At 40.2% G+C, this 25,924-nt stretch overlaps 1 protein-coding gene and 1 non-coding gene across 7 annotated transcripts in view; both read right to left on the bottom strand.

Annotated features, from left to right (window-relative positions):
* Positions 1-802: 802 nt before the first annotated feature.
* LOC143288650 (5S ribosomal RNA) lies at positions 803-921 on the bottom strand. The gene has a single exon (XR_013056131.1). It is a non-coding gene; the product is annotated as a 5S ribosomal RNA (ribosomal RNA).
* A 1,787-nt stretch (positions 922-2,708) lies between these two features.
* Positions 2,709-25,924, bottom strand: part of LOC143288484 (septin-5-like) — a 161,623-nt gene continuing 138,407 nt past the window's right edge. For 5 of the 6 annotated variants that reach the window (XM_076597032.1, XM_076597033.1, XM_076597036.1 and 2 more), the window contains 9 exons: positions 25,235-25,369; positions 22,251-22,368; positions 21,175-21,276; positions 18,719-18,815; positions 17,282-17,333; positions 11,868-11,972; positions 10,542-10,620; positions 5,643-9,339; positions 2,709-5,486 (listed from right to left, as the gene is read on the bottom strand). In XM_076597032.1, coding sequence (XP_076453147.1) covers positions 9,259-9,339; positions 10,542-10,620; positions 11,868-11,972; positions 17,282-17,333; positions 18,719-18,815; positions 21,175-21,276; positions 22,251-22,368; positions 25,235-25,369 — 769 coding nt within the window. In that variant the 3' untranslated portion in view covers positions 2,709-5,486; positions 5,643-9,258. Of the gene's footprint in view, positions 9,340-10,541; positions 10,621-11,867; positions 11,973-17,281; positions 17,334-18,718; positions 18,816-21,174; positions 21,277-22,250; positions 22,369-25,234; positions 25,370-25,924 lie in introns of all 6 variants that reach the window. The other variant, XM_076597031.1, reaches the window with a different exon arrangement.

Below are 25,924 nucleotides of genomic sequence, written 5' to 3'. Positions count from 1 at the left end.
TTTGAAATCTATATTATTTAGAGTGATGTTGATGTGTTTTGAGAATGTGTCTCCTAATCGGAAATACACTGGAACAAATGATGTTTATGTTCTGTGCAGTGATGTGTGTGTGTGTGTGTGTGTACAATCCAACAAATCAGTGTCCTGATGATATCAGCCATTTTGAGGAGTGAGCCAAAGTCCTTTGACTGACTTTTTCTAGTGGAACAAAAGCAACACACACTCGATAATACACCATGTCACCTAAAAACCCAGACATAATGTTGTATTCATCGTTCATCAGAAACACAAGGTGGAATGCCCATGTTCAGAAAACATAGATAGGTTCATTGTAATGAGCATTAAGAAGAACAAAACAGTCACGAATGATGAAGGCATGCAGAAAACAATGTATAAAAGACAAGAAAAGAAAATGGTGCTCCATGACCTGCATACAGCCTGGAGTAAAAAATAAATATATAAATAAATAAATTTAAAAAAAGAAGAAGGAAGGAAAACATTCCTGCTCATTCACTCAAACACATCCTTTTCCATCCATCTGTCCGCATTGGAAACAGACGTTTCGGTTTCTACTTTGGCCATTGGTGGAGAGCTTGACAGACAGAACAACAATTGCACATGTTATCACGAGTTTCCCATACATCACAACACGAGAGTTACAGGTTTCAGTTTCAGTTTCAGTAGCTCAAGGAGGCGTCACTGCGTTCAGACAAATCCATATACGCTACACCACATCTGCCAAGCAGATGCCTGACCAGCAGCGTAACCCAACACGCTTAGTCAGGCCTTGAGGAAAAAGGGTTGCCAACAGCACCCGGTGTTCCCAGGCGATCACCCATCCAAGTACTAACCGGGCCCAACGTTGCTTAACTTCGGTGATCGGACGAGAACCGGTGTTGTCAACGTGGTATGGCCGTTGGCAACAGGTTTGTGGACTCACACAAGCTTTGTGAGCAGAGACCATGCAGTTTGAAAGGAATGGAGCTGGAGTGTACACGAAGGACTCAACTTAAAATGGAATGATTCTAGTATTTAAATTAATAAAATAATGAAATAAAACAGGTAGACAACCGCACAAAAATGGAAACAGACTGTCAATACCAACGTACTTGCCTTACCCACAGACCTCGGGTATCTTTCTCACACTCACGATGAAAGTGCAATGGCAACTTGAAAAACATGGCGCCCCTGTTCTGCACAGCAAGCTTTGAACATGTGCGGAAAACGAACCATCCAATGATCAACTGTAAACGCTCCCCCATCCTTTCAAACGCTGCCCCATCCCCACCCACTCAGAGATAGTCAAGCACACTGTGGAGTCACTCAGAGATAGTCAAGCACAGCTGTGGAGTCACTCAGAGATAGTCAAGCACAGCTGTGGAGTCACTCAGAGATAGTTAAGCACAGCTGTAGAGTCACTCAGAGATAGTCAAGCACTCTGTGGAGTCACTCAGAGATAGTCAAGCACACTGTGGAGTCACTCAGAGATAGTCAAGCACACTGTGGAGTCACTCAGAGATAGTTAAGCACAACTGTGGAGTCACTCAGAGATAGTCAAGCACAACTGTGGAGTCACTCAGAGATAGTCTAGCACAGCACAGCTGTGGAGTCACTCAGAGATAGTCAAGCACAGCACAGCTGTGGAGTCACTCAGAGATAGTCCAGCACACTGTGGAGTCACTCAGAGATAGTCAAGCACAACTGTGGAGTCACTCAGAGATAGTCAAGCACAACTGTGGAGTCACTCAGAGATAGCCAAGCACACTGTGGAGTCACTCAGAGATAGCCAAGCGCACTGTGGAGTCACTCAGAGATAGTCAAGCGCACTGTGGAGTCACTCAGAGATAGCCAAGCGCACTGTGGAGTCACTCAGAGATAGCCAAGCGCACTGTGGAGTCACTCAGAGATAGTCAAGCGCAGCTGTAAAGTCACTCAGAGATAGTCAAGCGCAGCTGTAAAGTCACTCAGAGATAGTCAAGCACAGCTGTGGAGTCACTCAGAGATAGTCAAGCGCAGCTGTGGAGTCACTCAGAGATAGTCAAGCGCAGCTGTGGAGTCACTCAGAGATAGTCAAGCACAACTGTGGAGTCACTCAGAGATAGTCAAGCACAGCTGTGGAGTCACTCTTTTCAGACCAAACTGTCCAGTTGTGCGTGCCTGAAATTTGTGCTATTACCGGTCACCGCCTTTCTTGCAAAAACTGGTGAATGTGTTTTCTTCTGATCAAACTAATCAACGAATGTCTCTCTCCAAACAAAAGCCAGAAGTTGGCCTTTGTGTCTGTCTTACCCCTAAAAGACGCCAGACATGCATGTGTACAGAGCGAGTTAAGTCGGACAAATCCTGGACCACAAGAGTTGTTATATCATCATATGGGATCTTCCACTGACATGCATAATTGATTTCCTGCATGGATATACACATGGAGGGGATGACAAACTAAAACGTCTGCCCATCTGTTGAACTGGGAGATTGAAAAATCTTCACACTTAACCCATCATATGCAGGCACCGCAACAGGATTCAAACATAGGACCTTATACGATTGAAAATCAAATACTTTAACCACTAAGCAAATGCGGCCATCAGCCGATTTCTCTCATCATGTCATTCTTTCTCCCTCTCTCACACATACACACACACACAAACATGCACTGACACACTTATAATCTGGACTCTCCCTCTTTGCAAGCCACTTCAACACAAGTGAACTGAAAAGGTATTTATTCAAGAATAAACAACAGCATATTCACAAAGACAAAATTAGTTTACAGCACCTTGTAAGATTTAATGCAAAATGGTTGTAACTAATCAGAGAATATACAAAACACTGCTAAAAAGAAAAAAAGGGGGAAAAAAAAGAAAAAAAAAAGAAAGAAAGAAAATTCATACACAGAGAAGATCCACAAAAACAAAGACCACAAACAATGAAAGCACTTAAGAAAAAAACCACTTTTAGTTTACATCAACCTTGTATTCATATCATGAATGACGTACACTTGGTGATATACACATGAAAAATGCCATAGGTTTTGTTAATTCCCACACAAAATAACATAGATTTTTGTTATCTCTTTCTCTCTTTCACATCTGCGCATTAATGACATGCTCATGTCGTCCATATCCATAGGCTCTGTAAATAAAAACAATACAAATCTGAACTCATCTGAAATTACAGTGACTGCTATGAGCAAAAACGGGAAAAAAACTCTGAACAACTATGTCTGTCACACTGTCATTGTTTTGTTTTTTTCATTAACAGTTTTCCATGAAAGAGTATCACGTCAATGAAGTGATTCTGATGCAGACAGGAGACCTTTTTTTACATTGACAATTATCATCCATTTATCATTCCTATGCATTATTGACTTGGTGTTGTACCATCTTCTGCAATGTCCAAAACACATGCTAAACACTAATCTTTGGTGTGTGTGTGTGTGTGTGTGCGCATATGTGTATGCCTGCATGTGTGTCTGCATGCATGCGTGCAAGTTTATAAAGGTACGTGAATGTAAATGTGCATGTGTATGCATTGTGTGTGTGTGTGTGTGTGTGTGTGTGCATGCAGATGCATGCCAGTATTAGCAGACAGAAGAAAATGTTCACAACTTGACAACACCACTACAAGCAGCTACATTCCAGACACCGTCATACTACGCCGATCAAACAAAGGACACTGACAATTACTTGAATATCACAAAGCACAATACACCATACCTAACAGACCTGCTGGTCCACAGTCATTCAGTGCAGTCCATCTCACAACATCGACAATAAAGAGAAAAATAAATTATCTTGCCATCTACTGACAGATCTGTGTGTCAAAAATGGAATTTCTCCACTCGGTCTTTTTTTAATCTTCGTTTATTATTTTGCTTTGTTTAGTGTTTAAGAGAGAATACAGACACTGTGTCAGTTCAGGCCTGGTTGAATCAGCCAGTGCTGTTGTGCTGTCCCCACAAAGGTTTCTGCATGTTCTGTCATCAGCAACGCTGTTTATGTGGGACACCATGCCACCAAACTGAAGAAAATTACTGCAAATATATTCAGTACACTTTCACACAGTTTTCACTTTTAAATGTGTGTGTGTGTGTGTGTGTGTGTGTGTGTGTGCATGGCCTGTTGCATTGTTTTTAGAACTTTCTTTTCTACAAAGTTTAAAAAAAAAAGACTGAACTGAAAACCACTAAAGCAAACCTGTCACTAAATTTCACACACTTTGTTGAAACTTCAATGACATAACCAAGCGTTTTGGAAATAGGTCAGTGATTTTTTTTTTCTGGTCAGTGTTCAGGGAATGTCAAGCACTCAGTTCCTGTCAATCAAACATTTATCCCAGTTCTCAATCTTGTTCAACCACTAAAACCAGTCCTGACAAAGTGATGGATGAGAGGACTGGATGTGACACGTTTCACACCACACTGAAGTGTGCCATGTTGTGCTGTAGTGCTGTGGTCAGCCTGGTTGAAGATGTGTTCACTGTGAACCAGGGGGTGCTCACTTTGGGGGAGAGTTCGAGGCCCAGACTGGAACATCAGCTGGACCTTCACTGTCTCTCTTCATGCTGTCGAGTTAGTCAGGACATCTGTACAGGTGACATGGCCATCAGGGACAAGCATCAGATGGATAAGGACACCTGTCTGACATCACCACTGACACCATCTTAGCCAATGGGAAACCTGTCTGACATCAACACTGACACCATCTTAGCCAATGGGAAACCTGTCTGACATCACCACTCACACCATCTTAGCCAATGGGAAACCTGTCTGACATCACCACTGACACCATCTTAGCCAATGGGAAACCTGTCTGACATCAACACTGACACCATCTTAGCCAATGGGAAACCTGTCTGACATCACCACTCACACCATCTTAGCCCCTGGGAATGTTGTCTGTTCTGGACATTGTGGACTGAACTCACAGTCTAATCAACCTGAGCTTGCTGCTCAAATGAGTTACGCTGGTGCTGGGGGGTAAAAGAAGTTCATCTGGGAAAAAAAGAGGAGAAAAAAAGTTTGGCTGGTGCTACTTTAATAACTTTACCCCTTTAAAAAACAAAAAAACAAACAAACATTCCTTGACATACTGATATTGGGTGGGTTTTTTCCCCCATTCAAATACCCATACAAATGTTTCAATGGGATGCAATTTTTCTCACAGATATTTCATCAGGGACATTTTTAAAATATCATGTTGTTGGTGTTTATTACTTCTTCACCATCATTGCACTTTTCTTCATTTTCTTAAAAAAAAACTGTTTTAAATTCTCCCGCATGTGAACTGCCACCCTGACAACAACGCAGTAGATTGGAGAAATGTTACCATATATTCACTTAAGGAATAAAGTTTGTGTTTCTCATTTCATGACCAAGTCTGCAGTAACCATGCCACCATTCAACTCCACATTAATCACCAACCAGCCCACTCACCTACCAACAGCCCACTAATTAACCTATCTATACCAACAGCTGACTAATTAACCTATCAACAGCCCACTAATTAACCTATCTATACCAACAGCTGACTAATTAACCTATCAACAGCCCACTAATTAACCTATCTATACCAACAGCTGACTAATTAACCTACCAACAGCCCACTAATTAACCTATCTATACCAACAGCTGACTAATTAACCAACCTATCAACAGGCAACTGATCAATCTACCAGCTACTTTAAGCTTACTGCATGAGGAAGACATTAGTTGCATGAGGTAAACAACTCATTAGCCACAGTCAGGTTTATGATGCACATGTATCCATGTTCAATATACACAACCACAGTATACTGTATTATGCTGCCGATTAAAATCCCATCAGGCAAAAAGTGGAAAACTGCCAGTCTGAACTTCATCATCCGACTTTACTGTGCTCAGGCTACAGCAGCAATGAGGAATGACACTTTTTCTTTTTTTAAATCAATGCTTTAAAGTATGAATCCCATTCCAACACTTTGATTTCTACCTGTGTGACGAGGAAAAAGGTGGGATGGGGAAGTCATAATTTTTCCATACAACTCTGGCAACAAGAAACACAGCAACATACATGTTTTAATGACTGCCTTGTGGACAACATACAATGAAATACAAGTATTTACTTCCACTATCTTTAATTTTTCAAAAATGGTTAAAATATTTGAAGCAAAATTCTCAGAGTGAGATATATGGCGCCAAATCCTGCAGACAATTAAAAAAAAAATTTTTTTTAGGAAGTTGTGTGATTTCTTCACACAACTGGGGATGAAGTTAAGATTATGCAACATAATATGCAACTGTACTGTCTGTAACTCTCAAGAAATTTGTCTTTTTATTTTACTGAAGTAAACATAGCATGGAAGAAATACAGCACAATCACTGCCAGCTGAAGTTATGCATGCCAAACTATACACAGAGGGTTTTAAATTCAGGACTTCTTCCCCCTTATTCTGTGTGTGTACACTGATGAAAAGCACCTGTAAACAGCATGGGCTGAATGCTGTGTGCTCTTGATGCAGTCAACACTCACTCTGCTTCAGTTGCCACTCAACATTGTGCTTATATAAAAAAGAAAAAGAAAAAAAAAACACCAAAAAAAAAAACAGAGCAGGCAAATTTCAAACACATCTTTTTCTCTCATCCTTTACACGCACAGATCTACATGAGTACCAGGTGTACTTTGGACAGATGAGGCTTCCACACCAACACCAACACTGGGCTGTGATAGATATGGACCACCTTTACACACAGAGATCTACACGAGTACCAGGTGTACTTTGGACAGATGAGGCTTCCACACCAACACTGGGCTGTGATAGATATGGACCACCTTTACACGCACAGATCTACACGAGTACCAGGTGTACTTTGGACAGATGAGGCTTCCACACCAACACTGGGCTGTGATAGATATGGACCACCTTTACACGCACAGATCTACATGAGTACCAGGTGTACTTTGGACAGATGAGGCTTCCACACCAACACTGGGCTATGATAGATATGGACCACCTTTACACGCAGAGATCTACATGAGTACCAGGTGTACTTTGGACAGATGAGGCTTCCACACCAACACTGGGCTATGATAGATATGGACCACCTTTACACGCACAGATCTACATGAGTACCAGGTGTACTTTAGACAGAGGAGGCTTCCACACCAACACTGGGCTGTGATAGATATGGACCGTCAAACCATCCTGAGCGCTGTGAAATGGAAAGTCTGTTTTGTGTGGTGTGGTAGTAGCTCCATGAACTGGATTCCAGTCTTCAGTCAATAAACTTTACTGCCATACACACACCTCACAGGACCCCACACACTGTCTACCTTTGTTCATCATGAAAAATTCAAATGCATATCAAGTCATTTCTAGTTTGTTCATTTTTTTTGTTGTTGCTTCTTTATTCCACTTCACATGACAAGTAACTTATTATAAATCAAGTCATCTAGATTCACATCTAAAGGCAAGCAACATGACAAATAATAAATTGGTATATATTTTTTTTAGTGTTTTAAAACTGTACCCCTGCACATCTCACCGAACATGTTATTCAATGACCAATGCTGCAAGGGGTGAGACTGGGAGAGATCAAATCAAATCTGTGGTGAAGACAGAAATACCCCTGACAAAAAAAGAAAAAAAAAAAGAGTACGGCTGCCTAAATGGTGGGGGTAAAAATAAAAAAGCCATACATGTAAAACCCCACTCACAGATACGAATGAAGTGGCAGCCCAAACATACAAAGACAAAAATAAAAAAAATGAAGAGAGAAGCAAGTCCATGCCATACATTGTAGATACATCTAGTGATGTTCATACATATATCTTTACACCACATACATCCAAAAATGAAAAAAAAAATCCCACAAAAAACCTTACCCTAACTAAAACTAGCATCACAGCTGTCAGTGTGACCTACAACGCTTACACAGGATCATGAACAGACTTTGGTCATGAGACGAACGCCCGCAGATTTCAGAAGTGAGCTGTCTCACACCGGTATACAGCAAACACCCATCATGCCCAAGGCTGCAGGCTTTGGCTCTGATCATCAGCATGGATGGAAATATGTCAAAAAGAATGGCATGTAAATGTTTTACTTCTGTGTGACGTTGCTTAAATCTTCTTAACACCTTTTTTTTTCTTCTTTGAAGCTGAGATTGTCATTATCCTGTTTTGTTTTTTTGTTTGTTTGTTTTTGTTTGTTTTTTTTATCTTGGTTCAATATGAACAGTAAACATTTGTAACTAAAAAATGCTGATTTTTTTTTTTTTTTTTTTTCCCCCCTTTTTTTCTCTGTGTGTGTGTTTGTGTGTGTACAGAAGGATGAGTAGCCATATCCTTAATGAAGGCATAGCATGCACTTAGTGCATGTAAAAGAACCTACCGCAACAAAAGCACTGTCCCTGGCAAAATTAAGTGGAAAAACCCACTGTGGTAGTGAAAAAAAACCCCAACCCAAATACACCTGCAGACAGAAAAGAAAAAAACCCCAAAAAAACAAGGGAGTGGTCCTGCACTGTGGCAACACATCTTCACAGGGAGAGCAGCTGGAATTTCACACAGAGGAACGTGTTGCCACAAAAGGTATTACAATACGATACACTACAATACATCCACTGATGGAAATTTTTTGTTTGTTTGTTTCTTTGCGGTCAACCTGGCCTCACAGTCAACCGCCCTGCTGTCCGGTGACATGAACAGAGAAATGTTGACGTTGCACATGAACTAACCTGAATGCTCAATCTTTCTACACAGACATTAATATGAACTGCTAGGGAAAATGACATGATGTACATTGAGGATACATGTATCCGTCCTTTTTTTCTGTTCAAACCGATCTTCCACATACAAATATTACATGATATATGTTGAGTGAAAGAGAGAGAGCAAGAGAGAGACAGAAAGAGAGAGAGAGGGCCAGTCCTTTTTTTTCAAGCCCTTTTTCTTAGTCCCTAAATCTGCTCCACAGACTTTCTAATATGGTGACAATAGATAGATAGAGACCCGAGTAGTAGAAACAATCCAATCGGCACTGGGACCATGACCCAAGCTGAACAGTATTCAATATTGACATCCTGATGATGACAATGATGATGAGAAGGGGGAGTAAACTGATGGTAATGTGTGATGTGTTGTGCATGGTGTGTCTGTCTATCTACGGCTCCTTGCTATAGTTGGTAGGGGTGTGGACAGCTCCTTGTCTAGCTGTGGTAGATGTCAATCACGCCTTGCCATAGTTGGTAGCGTTGTGTCTAGCAGTGGTAGATGTCAATCACGCCTTGCCGTTCACCTGGGTCTGCTTTTGACCAAGCTGCTCCTGCATCTTGGCCAGCATCTGTTGCATCCGCTGAATCTGTAAAACAACAACAGCAACAGTACTGATAATGATAATACTAAAATGTGATGCGAGATCGGAATAATTTCTTTCCTTTAAAAAGAGTGACTCCTGTCAATATTTCAAAGCTCCAGGAACTGTGACAAACACTTGGAAGAGTTGATGAACATGTACAGACAACAGTGGTTGCCAACAGTACAATGGTAGGGTAAGTAAGCTTTAATGCCAACGATCCAGTTGAAGTGACCAGCTCAACATGATAACAGATCGTACAATTGTCAAATGTAGCTCTTCTGTTTTTTAATGCTTCCTCTGATTGGTTGCACCGGGAAAACATTGTCTGCTCTGTCTCTTCAACACGGAAAGTGCATTTAAAATAGCAGGGGTGCCTGAGGGTAAATGCTAACAGATGAGTTTAGTTGTCAGTGATGGATTTGGGTACCTGCGGACAGTTACGACAGAGGCAGGTTTCGAACTCATAGGACATAATATATTGAACATCGCACCAGACTGTTGTATTGTTGGTTTTGATAACACACACACACACACACACACACACACACAAATTCAAGCACCCACACCCCCAGAGTGCTCAGCATCTGTGCTGCATTGTTCGCAAATTGACTCACCGTCAAAATACCCTATGGTCCAGTTGTGAATGACAGTATTTTGGACATTCAAATCCTTATCACCATATCCTATTCCTCCCAAGAATCAAGAATTTTTCATCCTTTGACCCCTACTCAGGCATGGAGAACATAAAATTACATAATTGGAATTATACAGCACTGGAATTATACACCAAAATTAAAACTTTAAACATTAACAGCAATTAAAACAGTGAAATTGGTGATAAAAATAGGTAAACAACGATCACATAATCTTTCCCATTTTGATGAATTTCCCCACTTTCAAACAGACTCTCCTCCCTGCTTTCAACAAACTGCAAAATATTAAAAACTGATTTCAGATTCATAAATTTCTTTTAAAATGTGCTCATTTCGAAGAACTTCAGATTTCGGGCATACTGTCTCCAACCACACCCCTGTCACAGTTATTACCAGGGAGCAATTCAGGTGGAATACTATGAAGTCTACCTGTCTCGACAGGTCATTTGTGACCCCTACACCTCAACCTGCAAGAAAGCTGGGGAAAGAGACTGTGTTATTTTCTTCTTTCCTTCTTTTTTACTTTTATATTTTTTCATTTTTATTTTTTACCTCAGCATCCTTCTGTTCCAGCAACTTGTCTGTGTTGGCGATGTCATCATAGCTAGGTTTGGAATCTCTCTTCAGCTTACTGAAACACACCATCAACAGCAACAAAAAAACATTAGAAAACACTTCTGCTTACAAACAACTGGAGTGTGTGAAATTCAAACTGCTCTCTTCATAATACTACTAAAAATATTTTAATTCTTAAAGCACCTTTCCATGTAAAACATGCTCAGTTGTGCAATGTCTCACCTGTGATCTTAATGTGCTTCGTTATTTATCTGTGTCAGTGACATTGTCTCGTCTGGGATCTTTGTGTACTTAGCTATTTATCTGTGTAAATGACAATGTCTCACCTGTGATCTTTGTGCACTTTGTTATCTGTCTGTGTCAGTGACATTGTCTCGTCTGGGATCTTTGTGTACTTACCTATTTATCTGTGTAAATGACAATGTCTCACCTGTGATCTTTGTTATCTGTCTGTGTAAGTGACACTGTCTCGTCTGGGATCTTTGTGTACTTACCTATTTATCTGTGTAAATGACAATGTCTCACCTGTGATCTTTGTGAACTTTGTTATCTGTCTGTGTAAGTGACATTGTCTCGTCTGGGATCTTTGTGTACTTAGCTATTTATCTGTGTAAATGACAATGTCTCACCTGTGATCTTTGTGCACTTTGTTATCTGTCTGTGTCAGTGACATTGTCTCGTCTGGGATCTTTGTGTACTTACCTATTTATCTGTGTAAATGACAATGTCTCACCTGTGATCTTTGTGTACTTCATTATCTATCTGTGTCAGTGACAATGTCTCACCTGTGATCTTTGTGTACTTCATTATCTATCTGTGTCAGTGACAATGTCTCACCTGTGATCTTTGTGTACTTCATTATCTATCTGTGTCAGTGACAATGTCTCACATGTGATCTTTGTGTACTTCATTATCTATCTGTGTCAGTGACAATGTCTCACCTGTGATCTTTGTGTACTTCATTATCTATCTGTGTCAGTGACAATGTCTCACCTGTGATCTTTGTGTACTTCATTATCTATCTGTGTCAGTGACAATGTCTCACATGTGATCTTTGTGTACTTCATTATCTATCTGTGTCAGTGACAATGTCTCACCTGTGATCTTTGTGTACTTCATTATCTATCTGTGTCAGTGACAATGTCTCACATGTGATCTTTGTGTACTTCATTATCTATCTGTGTCAGTGACAATGTCTCACCTGTGATCTTTGTGTGCTTCATTATCTATCTGTGTCAGTGACAATGTCTCACATGTGATCTTTTGTGCACTTTGTTACCTGTTGAAGTGACAGTGTCTCACCTGCGTTCTCTCTGCTGCCCTGCCATAGACTCCTGTATGTAGGATGCTCGGAAGTTCTCGTAGTGGACGTCTGCTGTCACGTCTTTCAGGTCTTGCATATGTGTGCTGAAACATAGCGCTTGGTCAGAACACTGCTGGATCTGTATGGATGATAGTCAGTCATGTCAACTGTATGTATGACAGTCAGTCATGTCAACTGTATGTATGATAGTCAGTCATGTCAACTGTATGTATGACAGTCAGTCATGTCAACTGTATGTATGATAGTCAGTCATGTCAACTGTATGTATGACAGTCAGTCATGTCAACTGTATGTATGATAGTCAGTCATGTCAACTGTATGTATGATAGTCAGTCATGTCAACTGTATGTATGATAGTCAGTCATGTCAACTGTATGTATGATAGTCAGTCATGTCAGTCAACTGTATGTATGATAGTCAGTCATGTCCAGCTGTATGTATGACAGTCAGTAATGTCCAGCTGTATGTATGATAGTCATGTCCAGCTGTATGTATGATAGTCAGTCATGTCAACTGTATGTATGATAGTCAGTCATGTCAACTGTATGTATGATAGTCAGTCATGTCAACTGTATGTATGACAGTCAGTCATGTCAACTGTATGTATGACAGTCAGTCATGTCCAACTGTATGTATGATAGTCATGTCAACTGTATGTATGACAGTCAGTCATGTCAACTGTATGTATGACAGTCAGTCATGTCAACTGTATGTATGACAGTCAGTCATGTCAACTGTATGTATGATAGTCATGTCAACTGTATGTATGACAGTCAGTAATGTCAACTGTATGTATGATAGTCATGTCAACTGTATGTATGACAGTCAGTCATGTCAACTGTATGTATGATAGTCATGTCAACTGTATGTATGACAGTCATGTCAACTGTATGTATGATAGTCATGTCAACTGTATGTATGACAGTCAGTCATGTCAACTGTATGTATGACAGTCAGTCATGTCAACTGTATGTATGATAGTCATGTCAACTGTATGTATGACAGTCAGTCATGTCAACTGTATGTATGATAGTCATGTCCAACTGTATGTATGATAGTCAGTCATGTCAACTGTATGTATGATAGTCAGTCATGTCAACTGTATGTATGATAGTCAGTCATGTCAACTGTATGTATGATAGTCAGTCATGTCAACTGTATGTATGACAGTCAGTCATGTCAACTGTATGTATGATAGTCAGTCATGTCAACTGTATGTATGACAGTCAGTCATGTCAACTGTATGTATGATAGTCAGTCATGTCAACTGTATGTATGACAGTCAGTCATGTCAACTGTATGTATGACAGTCAGTCATGTCAACTGTATGTATGATAGTCATGTCAACTGTATGTATGATAGTCATGTCAACTGTATGTATGACAGTCAGTCATGTCAACTGTATGTATGATAGTCATGTCAACTGTATGTATGACAGTCAGTCATGTCAACTGTATGTATGACAGTCAGTCATGTCAACTGTATGTATGACAGTCAGTCATGTCAACTGTATGTATGACAGTCAGTCATGTCCAACTGTATGTATGACAGTCAGTCATGTCCAACTGTATGTATGATAGTCATGTCAACTGTATGTATGACAGTCAGTCATGTCCAACTGTATGTATGATTGTCATGTCTACTGTATGTATGACAGTCAGTCATGTCAACTGTATGTATGACAGTCAGTCATGTCCAACTGTATGTATGATAGTCAGTCATGTCAACTGTATGTATGATTGTCATGTCTACTGTATGTATGACAGTCAGTCATGTCAACTGTATGTATGACAGTCAGTCATGTCCAACTGTATGTATGATTGTCATGTCAACTGTATGTATGATTGTCATGTCTACTGTATGTATGACAGTCAGTCATGTCAACTGTATGTATGACAGTCAGTCATGTCCAACTGTATGTATGACAGTCAGTCATGTCAACTGTATGTATGACAGTCAGTCATGTCAACTGTATGTATGATTGTCATGTCTACTGTATGTATGATTGTCATGTCTACTGTATGTATGACAGTCAGTCATGTCCAACTGTATGTATGACAGTCAGTCATGTCAACTGTATATATGATAGTCATGTCAACTGTATATATGACAGTCAGTCATGTCAACTGTATGTATGATAGTCATGTCAACTGTATGTATGATAGTCAGTCATGTCAACTGTATGTACGATAGTCATGTCAACTGTATATATGACAGTCAGTCATGTCAACTGTATGTATGACAGTCAGTCATGTCAACTGTATGTACGATAGTCATGTCAACTGTATGTATGACAGTCAGTCATGTCAACTGTATATATGATAGTCATGTCAACTGTATATATGACAGTCAGTCATGTCAACTGTATGTATGATAGTCATGTCAACTGTATGTATGATAGTCAGTCATGTCAACTGTATGTACGATAGTCATGTCAACTGTATGTGTGATAGTCAGTCATGTCAACTGTATGTATGATAGTCATGTCCAACTGTATGTATGATAGTCATGTCAACTGTATGTATGACAGTCATGTCCAACTGTATGTATGATAGTCAGTCATGTCAACTGTATGTATGATAGTCAGTCATGTCAACTGTATGTATGACAGTCAGTCATGTCAACTGTATGTATGATAGTCATGTCTACTGTATGTATGATAGTCAGTCATGTCCAACTTTATGTATGACAGTCATGTCAACTGTATGTATGATAGTCAGTCATGTCAGCTGTATGTGTGATAGTCATGTCTACTGTATGTATGATAGTCAGTCATGTCCAACTGTATGTATGATAGTCAGTCATGTCAACTGTATGTATGATAGTCATGTCCAACTGTATGTATGATAGTCAGTCATGTCCAACTGTATGTATGATAGTCAGTCATGTCAACTGTATGTATGATAGTCATGTCAACTGTATGTATGATAGTCAGTCATGTCAACTGTATGTATGATAGTCAGTCATGTCCAACTGTATGTATGATAGTCAGTCATGTCAACTGTATGTATGATAGTCAGTCATGTCAACTGTATGTATGATAGTCAGTCATGTCAACTGTATGTATGATAGTCAGTCATGTCCAACTGTATGTATGATAGTCAGTCATGTCAACTGTATGTATGATAGTCAGTCATGTCAACTGTATGTATGATAGTCAGTCATGTCTAACTACGACCAACAGAACAGCAGTGAAGGCAACCACTATCCCAACTATCTGGGCTAAACTGGTGGAACGGTATGTATGATAGTCATGTCCAACTGTATGTATGATAGTCAGTCTTGTCCAACTACGACCAACAAAACAGCAGAGCAGGCAACTGCTTTCCCAGACTATCTGGGCTGGAATTTTATTAAAGTGGAGAGTGTCTTTGCCCAAGTTACATCCCCACTCTCTCTGCTAAGAGGGCTTCAGGACAGTCAATGTTGGGATGGATCCACAAAGGCCAACTAGCCCCCCAAGGCTGCAGCACTAAAAGCCAGTGCAACACTGCCTCCAAGTTTGGGGAGTCATCGTCCTTCACAAAAGACTAAGGTGCAAATGACTTCCAGTTGCAGTGGGGGGAAACCACTGATCATACAGCTCTCACTTTGCTGTGGGCCCAGCTGTAAGCTTGTGTCGGTCTGTGATATAAGCTGATTTGGAACTCTATACAGCTGGCTGAAAAGGTTACACACACTACTGTTGAATCACAATAGTTGTGATCATGTAATAACTATCACACACTACTGTTGAATCACGATGGTTGTGATCATGTAATAACTATCACACTACTGAAGTCATGACGGTTGTGATCATGTAATAACTATCACACACTACTGAAGAATCACGATGATTGTGATCATGTAATAACTATGACACACTTCTGTTGAATCATGATGGTTGTGATCATGTAATAACTATCACACTACTGAAGTCATGACGGTTGTGATCATGTAATAACTATCACACACTACTGAAGAATCACGATGATTGTGATCATGCAATAACTATCAAACACTACTGAAGAATCACAATGATTGTGATCATGCAATAACTATCAAACACTACTGTTGAATCACGATGGTTGTGATCATGTAATAACTATCACACACTACTGAAGAGTCATGACGGTTGTGATCATGTAATAACTATCAAACACTACTGAAGAATCACGATGGTTGTGATCATGTAATAACTATCAAACACTACTGAAGAATCACGATGGTTGTGATCATGTAATAACTATCAAACACTACTGAAGAATCACGATGGTTGTGATCATGTAATAACTATCACACACTACTGCTGAATCACGATGGTTGTGATCATGTAATAACTATCACACACTACTGTTGAATCACAATAGTTGTGATCATGTAATAACTATCAAACACTACTGAAGTCATGATGGTTGTGATCATGTAATAACTATCAAACACTACTGTTGAATCACGACGGTTGTGATCATGTAATAACTATCAAACACTACTGTTGAATCACGATGGTTGTGATCATGTAATAACTATCAAACACTACTGTTGAATCACGATGGTTGTGATCATGTAATAACTATCACACACTACTGAAGTTATGACGGTTGTGATCATGTAATAACTATCAAACACTACTGTTGAATCACGATGGTTGTGATCATGTAATAACTATCACACACTACTGATGAGTCACGATGGTTGTGATCATGTAATAACTATCACACACTACTGTTGAATCACAATGGTTGTGATCATGTAATAACTATCACACACTACTGTTGAATCATGATGGTTGTGATCATGTAATAACTATCACACTACTGTTGAAACACGACGGTTGTGATCATGTAATAACTATCACACACTACTGTTGAATCACGATGGTTGTGATCATGTAATAACTATCACACTACTGAAGTCATGACGGTTGTGATCATGTAATAACTATCACACACTACTGTTGAATCATGATGGTTGTGATCATGTAATAACTATCAAACACTACTGAAGAATCACGATGGTTGTGATCATGTAATAACTATCAAACACTACTGAAGAATCACAATGATTGTGATCATGTAATAACTATCAAACACTACTGAAGAATCACGATGGTTGTGATCATGTAATAACTATCACACACTACTGAAGTCATGATGGTTGTGATCATGTAATAACTATCACACACTACTGAAGAATCACAATAGTTGTGATCATGTAATAACTATCAAACACTACTGAAGAGTCAGGACAGTTGTGATCATGTAATAACTATCAGACACTACTGAAGTCATGACGGTTGTGATCATGTAATAACTATCACACACTACTGAAGTCATGACGGTTGTGATCATGTAATAACTATCACACACTACTGAAGTCATGACGGTTGTGCTGTACATGGGCATCACTGTACCTGATCAACATTTGCCGTAATCTCACGAAGTCACAGTGAGTTGGGTTGTCCACTGAAACAGAGAAGATCGACACAGCTGATAAAACGTCTGTTTATGACATCAAACAGAGAAGAAAATGGCACAGAGAACAAAGATTCTGAAAACAGGCAAGAAAACCTTGATGTACAGTTGTTTATTTTGTTATTCTTGATACTGCTTTCATTCTTATATTGTTTCTATTATCATTATCTTAACATCATCATTAGTGCAGAAGATGTGCGTATGTGTGTGCGTGCGTGCACTGTGTGTGTGTGTGTGTGTGTGTGTGCGTGTGTGTGTGTGTGTGTGTGTCTCTCTCTCTCTCGGGGCAAGTGGGGGACAAAGACAGCATGCAGGTGCCACCCTTATTTTCTGTGATTTTTTAGGCAAGGAGTGGCTGTCGACTGACGTCATGTGAGATGCCAAGAGCCCATTGCATGTACATCATATTGCACCATATAAGTACTATATATTATTATCATTATTATCATCATTATTATCATAAGTAGTAGTATCATCATTATTAAGTAATATGTTATTATAATCATTATTGTTGTTGTCATTATTATTATCATTCATTAGATTATATTATGATAATATATTATCATTTTTATTATCAATATCATTACTATCATCATGATCTTTATCATCATCACCATTATCATCATTATCATCAGGGAGGGTGTACAAGCCTGCTGTCATCAGATTTTCGTCAGGCTTCCCTGGCTATTTTTAGCAAGCACTGCTTGCACATGCGCGTCTCCATTTCCTTTTTCTCCAGGTCACCAAAAGGCTAAAATTTAGACTTGGAAATCACTGTAGTGACAAAAGAATTGTGAATGTTTTCGGTGACTATTTTTGCAACCAGATATATTTGGTTTTATAATTACACCCATTATTTGCTTTCGTCTTCTATATTTACTTTAAGCATGTTTCTTGTCATATATTTGCCATTACGTAACTGAACTGATGCATTTATAAACCTGACGAAAAGCTGTCTGAACTAAAGCAGTGCACATTCAAAGAAGCTGGTTATGGTGGTGGGCTGCCCATGTCATCAGATGACCTACTTATTGCTTTGCGAGTGACAAAAAGTCCATGACGAAAGTGGGCTGCACAACCTCCCTATCATCATCATCAACATCACCATAGGCCATCATTATCATCATCATCATCATCATCCTTTCTGTACCATCCACAATGCCCCAGGGGTAGGCCCGGCCTCTGATCTTCTTCCCTGCCAGTTCATCATCATCATCATCATTATCATCATCATCATCCTCCTCTCTGTACCATCCACGATGCCCCAGGGGTAGGCGCGGCCTCTGATCTTCTTCCCTGCCAGTTCGTCATCATCATCATCATTGTGTTCATCATCATCATCATCATCATCCCCCTCCTCCTCCTCCTTTCTGTACCTTCCACGATGCCCCAGGGGTAGGCGCGGCCTCTGATCTTCTTCCCTGCCAGTTCCACCACAGTGTTGCAGCCCACCACAGCGAAGGGCACCGCCGCCTGGAATCACATGGGTGGACCGTCAACATTTATTTACCTGTGGTGGTGTTCACCTGAGGGAAAATTGTCATCTTGTCTAACATCTGTGTGAAACGTGTGTGTGTGTGTGTGTGTGTGTGTGTGTGTGTGTGTGTATGTGTGTGTTTGCACATGTATGTGGACAACTTCAATTTCACACCACATTCTGGGACAGTGTGAGGGGTAATAATCATTTCACACCACATTCTGGGACAGTGTGAGGGGTAATAATCTTCATTTCACACCACATTCTGGGACAGTGTGAGGGGTAATAATCTTCATTTCACACCTCATTCTGGGACAGTATAAGGGGTAATAATCTTCATTTCACACCACATTCTGGGACAGTGTGAGGGGTAATAATCTTCATTTCACACCACATTCTGGGACAGTGTGAGGGGTAATAATCTTCATTTCACACCACATTCTGGGACAGTGTGAGGGGTAATAATCTTCATTTCACACCACATTCTGGGACAGTGTGATGGGTAATAATCTTCATTTCACACCACATTCTGGGACAGTGTGATGGGTAATAATCTTCATTTCACACCACATTCTGGGACAGTGTGAGGGGTAATAATCTTCATTTCACACCACATTCTGGGACAGTGTGATGGGTAATAATCTTCATTTCACACCACATTCTGGGACAGTGTGAGGGGTAATAATCTTCATTTCACACCACATTCTGGGACAGTGTGAGGGGTAATAATCTTCATTTCACACCACATTCTGGGACAGTGTGATGGGTAATAATCTTCATTTCACACCATCTGGGACAGTGTGAGGGGTAATAATCTTCATTTCACACCACATTCTGGGACAGTGTGAGGGGTAATAATCTTCATTTCACACCACATTCTGGGACAGTGTGAGGGGTAATAATCTTCATTTCACACCACATTCTGGGACAGTGTAGGGGGTAATAATCTTCATTTCACACCACATTCTGGGACAGTGTAAGGGGTAATAATCTTCATTTCACACCACATTCTAGGGACAGTGTAAGGGGTAATAATCTTCATTTCACACCACATTCTGGGACAGTGTAAGGGGTAATAATCTTCATTTCACACCACATTCTGGGACAGTGTGAGGGGTAATAATCTTCATTTCACACCACTTTCTAGGACAGTGTGAGGGGTAATAATCTTCATTTCACACCACATTCTGGGACAGTGTAAGGGGTAATAATCTTCATTTCACACCACATTCTGGGACAGTGTGAGGGGTAATAATCTTCATTTCACACCATGTTCTAGGACAGTGTGAGGGGTAATAATCTTCATTTCTCACCACATTCTGGGACAGTGTGAGGGGTAATAATCTTCATTTCACACCACAGTTCTGGGACAGTGTAAGGGGTAATAATCTTCATTTCACACCACATTCTGGGACAGTGTGAGGGGTATAATAATCTTCATTTCACACCACATTCTGGGACAGTGTGAGGGGTATAATAATCTTCATTTCACACCACATTCTGGGACAGTGTGATGGGTGATAATCTTCATTTCTCACCACATTCTGGGACAGTGTGAGGGGTAATAATCTTCATTTCACACCACATTCTGGGGCAGTGTGATGGGTGATAATCTTCATTTCACACCACATTCTGGGGCAGTGTGAGGGGTAATAATCTTCATTTCACACCACATTCTGGGACAGTATAAGGGGTAATAATCTTCATTTCACACCACATTCTGGGACAGTGTGAGGGGTAATAATCTTCATTTCACACCACATTCTGGGGCAGTGTGAGGGGTAATAATCTTCATTTCACACCACAGAGTAAGAAGGGTTATAAGAACCCCAGACACAACTTCACTGAATCATTCATGTCTAATTATTGGACGTGCAGACAATACATAATACGTATGGACATGTTCTAATCCAGTGCCTATGCTGTATCTGTGACTTGAACTTTCTGGTTTTTTGTTGTTGTTTTTTAGAAAAAGGAAGAAGACAAGAAAGAGGAGAAAGAGAAGGAAGAAGATGAAGAAGAAGAAGAGGAAGAGATGAAGAAGGATGATGATGTCAACGAAGATGATGATGATTACTTATACCGCACCACTATCTCACATAATATTCCATAATCTCTTAAAGCATACAAACCAATTAAAATGGAAACAACTCACAAGCACACACACACACATACACACCGCATGCACACAAGCTGCACACAAACGAGCATACAAACGAGCAGACACATGCACACACACACACACACACTCACCCACACACACATACACACACACACTCACCCACACACACACGCACATAAAGCAAGCACACGTATATGAACTGTAAACCACAGTTAAGATTCCACTGCTCCTACCTTCAGCTCTCTGTCCTGTTGTTTGAAATCTTCGTCCTCATCGCTGTCACAGTCTGGGAACTCGTAGATGTGAATGTCATGATTGTCGATCTCTTCTATAATCTGAAAAAGCGGAGTCAATCATCGGTATCAATCACGAGAGTGCTGATGGTAAAATATGGACTATCTATTGTTGACCATCATCAATATCAATCATAATACTGCTGATGGCAAAATATAAACTATTGTCGACAATCGTGAGCATTAATCACAAGACTGCTGACAGCAAAATATGAACTATCATTGACAATCATCAGTATCAATCACCACAAGATTGCTGATGGTACAATTTGAAATGGTATCGTTGTCAACTATCATCATCAATCACAAGTGTGCTGATGGCAAAATTTAGATTTTTTTTTTAATATTCATGAACATTAATTTCATTGTTGATACTTACATAGCACCTCTTTTCGGTCAGAGACCAGTGCTTTACAGACGCAGTCATTTGTACAACAGGCTGCCTACCTGAGTACAGCTGACTGAGAACTGCCTTTAAATCTATAAGAAATTATTCTCAGTACAAAACAAGGAAACATCAAGCTAGGATTATTATGGAAAACATATAAACTGATTTGGTTGTTTTTGCTTTAACAACAACAAAAAAACCGCTTGAGATTAACAAACTTAAAGAGTTCAATGATTCAGAGCTTGTAGCTTTTAGAGGCGTTTGATTGGCTAAGTGTGGACCGGGCAAGACGGGTCATCTTTTCACTGTTAGCCGCTCGAAATTTGGCCAAGCAGAGCAAACCGATAGGCCTAGTTTGCATCATTTTGACATGGTACAGTATATGACACCAAAACTGTAATTCTCAGATACATCAGATGCATTCCAAAACAGTGCAGCATCACTCACAACGTACACAGACCTCTTTCCCAAATCTAAATGGACCCCCATACTGGTAAGCAGCATAATCACTCCCATCATCAATCATGATCATTGAAATACAGAAAACAAAATATTAAAATATCTGGTGATTTTGGAACATTCCAACCCTGCTCCCCCACGCCCCCCCAAGAAAAAAAGCAGGGCGTACTCTCTGTTTGAGGCGTTTCTGTTCGGCCTTGGTGAGGATGTCAGACTTGGCCAGCAGTGGTACAATGTTCACCTTGTGGTGAAGCTTCTTCATCACCTCCACGTCCGATGGCTTCAACCTGTGCACAGGTAATTCTTCAGTTCAGCACCTCAGTGACTCTTCACAGAGAACAAAGAAGAAAAAGATGAACATGAATAAGAACAAGAAAAATCTGTAAGAAACCTGTAACCTTGGGTTATATATATTATTCATTATTCATTTATGCATTCATTTGTAAATGAAAATTTTTTTATGCATTTTCCTGCATTGAAAAGCGGAATTCCAGCCGTGCTCTTTGATTAGAACTGACCGAATCTAAACCTACCAACTGTTCTCCTTAAGAATGATTTTTGTTTTATGCTGAAAGAAATAAACAGTAACACTCTGAGTTCTATCATTTGCCTGATGTGTTCTCTCTCTCTCTCATAGATCTATTGTAGACACCCCCCTCTCACCAATGATATCTCTCCTGTAGATCTATTGTAGACACCCCCCTCTCAACAATGATATCTCTCTCGTAGATCTATTGCAGACACTCCCTCTCACCAATATCTCTCTTGTAGATCTATTGTAGACACCCCCACTGTCACCAATGATATCTCTCTTGTAGATCTATTGTAGACACCCCCACTGTCACCAATGATATCTCTCTTGTAGATACCCCCCTCTCACCAATGATATCTCTCTTGTAGATCTATTGTAGACACCCCCCTCTCACCAATGATATCTCTCTTGTAGATCTATTGTAGACACCCCCCCTCTCACCAATGATATCTCTCTTGTAGATCTATTGTAGACACCCCCCTCTCACCAATGATATCTCTCTTGTAGATCTATTGTAGACACCCCCCTCTCACCAATGATATCTCTCTTGTAGATCTATTGTAGACACCCCCCTCTCACCAATATCTCTCTTGTAGATCTACTGTAGACACCCCCCTCTCACCAATGACATCTCTCTTGTAGATCTATTGTAGACACCCCCTCTCACCAATGACATCTCTCTTGTAGATCTATTGTAGACACCCCCTCTCACCAATGATACCTCTTGTAGATCTATTGTAGACACCCCCCCCTGTCACCAATGATATCTCTCTTGTAGATCTATTGTAGACACCCCCTCTCACCAATGATACCTCTTGTAGATCTATTGTAGACCTTTCTTAGATCTATCATAGAACTTTTTATTGTTGATCTGTCAGATAATGAGAGCTTTAAAAAAAAAAAAAAAAATTTCTTTTGGTATATCTCAGAACACTGAGTAATAATCTTTATAAAATTGAAAATATTGTGTATGTGTCAGACACAGAGAGAGAGAGAGACAGAGACAGAGAGATATTCTGAAGAGAAATATTGTGTGCATTAGAGAGAGACAGAGTGAAAGAGAGAGAAAGCAAGTGAGCCAGCGAGAGAGGGATCAAGACAGACAGACAGTGGGTGGGGTGCGAGGGAGGTCAAAAAGTGCCAGCCCCATGTTTATGGTGGGTGCAAGGCCGACCAGGGGGATTATCAGGTCTGATCCAGCTGCACCGGATTCTGTTCACTGCAGGATTGAATTTCCCCCTCACCCCAGCCCCCCAACCCACGCACCCCCTTTTGGTTTAACCGGCAATTATTGGGGAAGTGGAGGGTTGGTATATTGGGAAGCGGAGGGGTGGGGGTGTAGGGGGCTGTTTGGGTAGTAGGTGTGACGGTAAGTGTGTGCATCTGTGTGTGTGTGTGTGTGTGTGTTCATTTTACAGTTGCGTGACAGTAGTACTGGTGAAAATGACCTCTTATATATAAAAAAAAAACAAAGGGATGGGGGGAGCTATTCAGAAAAGAGATGTGGATTTTAAGGCCAGACGGGAAAGAGATGAGTGCAGAGATCTCCCCAGCGTATAATAAAAGAGGTTACACGTACTTGCGTTTGACTAAAACTTAACATTTATTTTTTACATAAAGCGAATAAATCTGAGCCGATAATTCTGCATGTGTCTTTTTGATCAAAACGTCACGTTTCTCTCTCACATTAAATCAGTGTATGACTGCATCTTGAAGCGGTTTGTTGCATTAACTTATTGGCCTACGAAAGTTGTGTAAATGAACGTTCGAGAACTATCTGATACACTAGTCTTTATTTTTCAGTGTTGCGAAAAACGAAAATAAAACATTATTGTCTGTAAATAACCATAACTTTGTCTTTCGGCTCAAGTACATTATAGCATCACTGAAACACATAACTTGAACAACAATCACTTTTAGAACATTAACCATCATGAAAATATGCCAACACAGTAACTAAAGTAATAAAAACTGACGTTGACAAGGTAAAAACAACAACAACACAATTGTCACTGACATTGAAATGTAAGAAACTAACACATGTACAGCACAATTACTCAAAACTATGTATTAAGATAATTATAAGGATCGCTTTTTGCTGAATGAACACATCCGTGAATCATATTTGTGTGTGTGTGTGTGTGTGTGTGTGTGGTGTGTGTGTGGGGTTGGGGGTGGGAGGAAGTTATTTAGATCCAGGAGCGAATGTTTTGATCAAACTGAGGCAGACTCTTATTATCACTGACAAAGTATGTGATGTTGACCAAACATGCAATAGCACTGAATAAAGAATTTCCGATTCGCACAGGTAAGGGGAGACTAAGGGAGGGGAAGGAGGGGGTGGTGTGGGGGGCTGGTAGAGTTGCAGGGTGTGTGTGTGTGTGGGGGGGGGGGGTGGAGGGGGTTGTCATGCCACTGAAACAGAGTGATAAATCTTTTATTTGAAATCAAGATGATATGTTAATCATAAGAACACATGACGCTTCAACTCAACGAAACAGTTTCTCCTGAAGAACGTAATATACATTAATCATAAGCTCGGCTCGCAACACCTCTCTCTACCCAAGCCCACCCTTCCCCTTCCCCAGCCCACCCCCTCTCTCCCTCCCCTCCCTCCATACCCGTGCCCGTAAGGGGAGATGAAGTAGAGACAGCAGTGGACACGGTTGTCGACGATGTTACGTCTGTTGAGACCACACTCGTCCCGGTAGTACTGCTGGAACTGCTGGTCCACGTAGTCCACGATGGCCGTGTGGCTGTGGACACACACATCGCCATCACTGTCATAGCAACAACAACCACAAAAATAACAATAATAATAACAACAACAAAAATAATTACAACATTTATAATAATAATAATAAATAATAATAATAAACAATGACGACAACAACAAAAACAACAACAACAATAATAATAATAATATGATGATGATAATAATAATAATAATAATAATGACGATGATGATGATGATAGCGGTGATGGTGATGATGACGACGACGACAATGATGATGATCGGCCATCATCATCATTACTATGATCATCATCATCATCATCACCATTATAATCATAATAGTACGCTTGGCTGTGGACACAGATATCACCACCACCACCACCGTAATCATCATCATCATAACAGTATACAGAGAGAGACAACACCACCATTGACAACACAAAAAAAAGAAAAGAAAAAAAAGATGATAATGATTATGATACATTTCTACAGCACGTTCAAGCCTCTCAAAGGCAACTTTACAGCGTGTCAGTCAGACACAAAGCACACACACACACACGGCACACACACACACACA

The sequence above is a fragment of the Babylonia areolata genome, chromosome 12 (assembly GCF_041734735.1).
Source record: "Babylonia areolata isolate BAREFJ2019XMU chromosome 12, ASM4173473v1, whole genome shotgun sequence".
Classification (NCBI taxonomy): Eukaryota; Metazoa; Mollusca; class Gastropoda; order Neogastropoda; family Buccinidae; genus Babylonia; species Babylonia areolata.
This window is presented reverse-complemented; position numbering and strand designations above follow the sequence as displayed.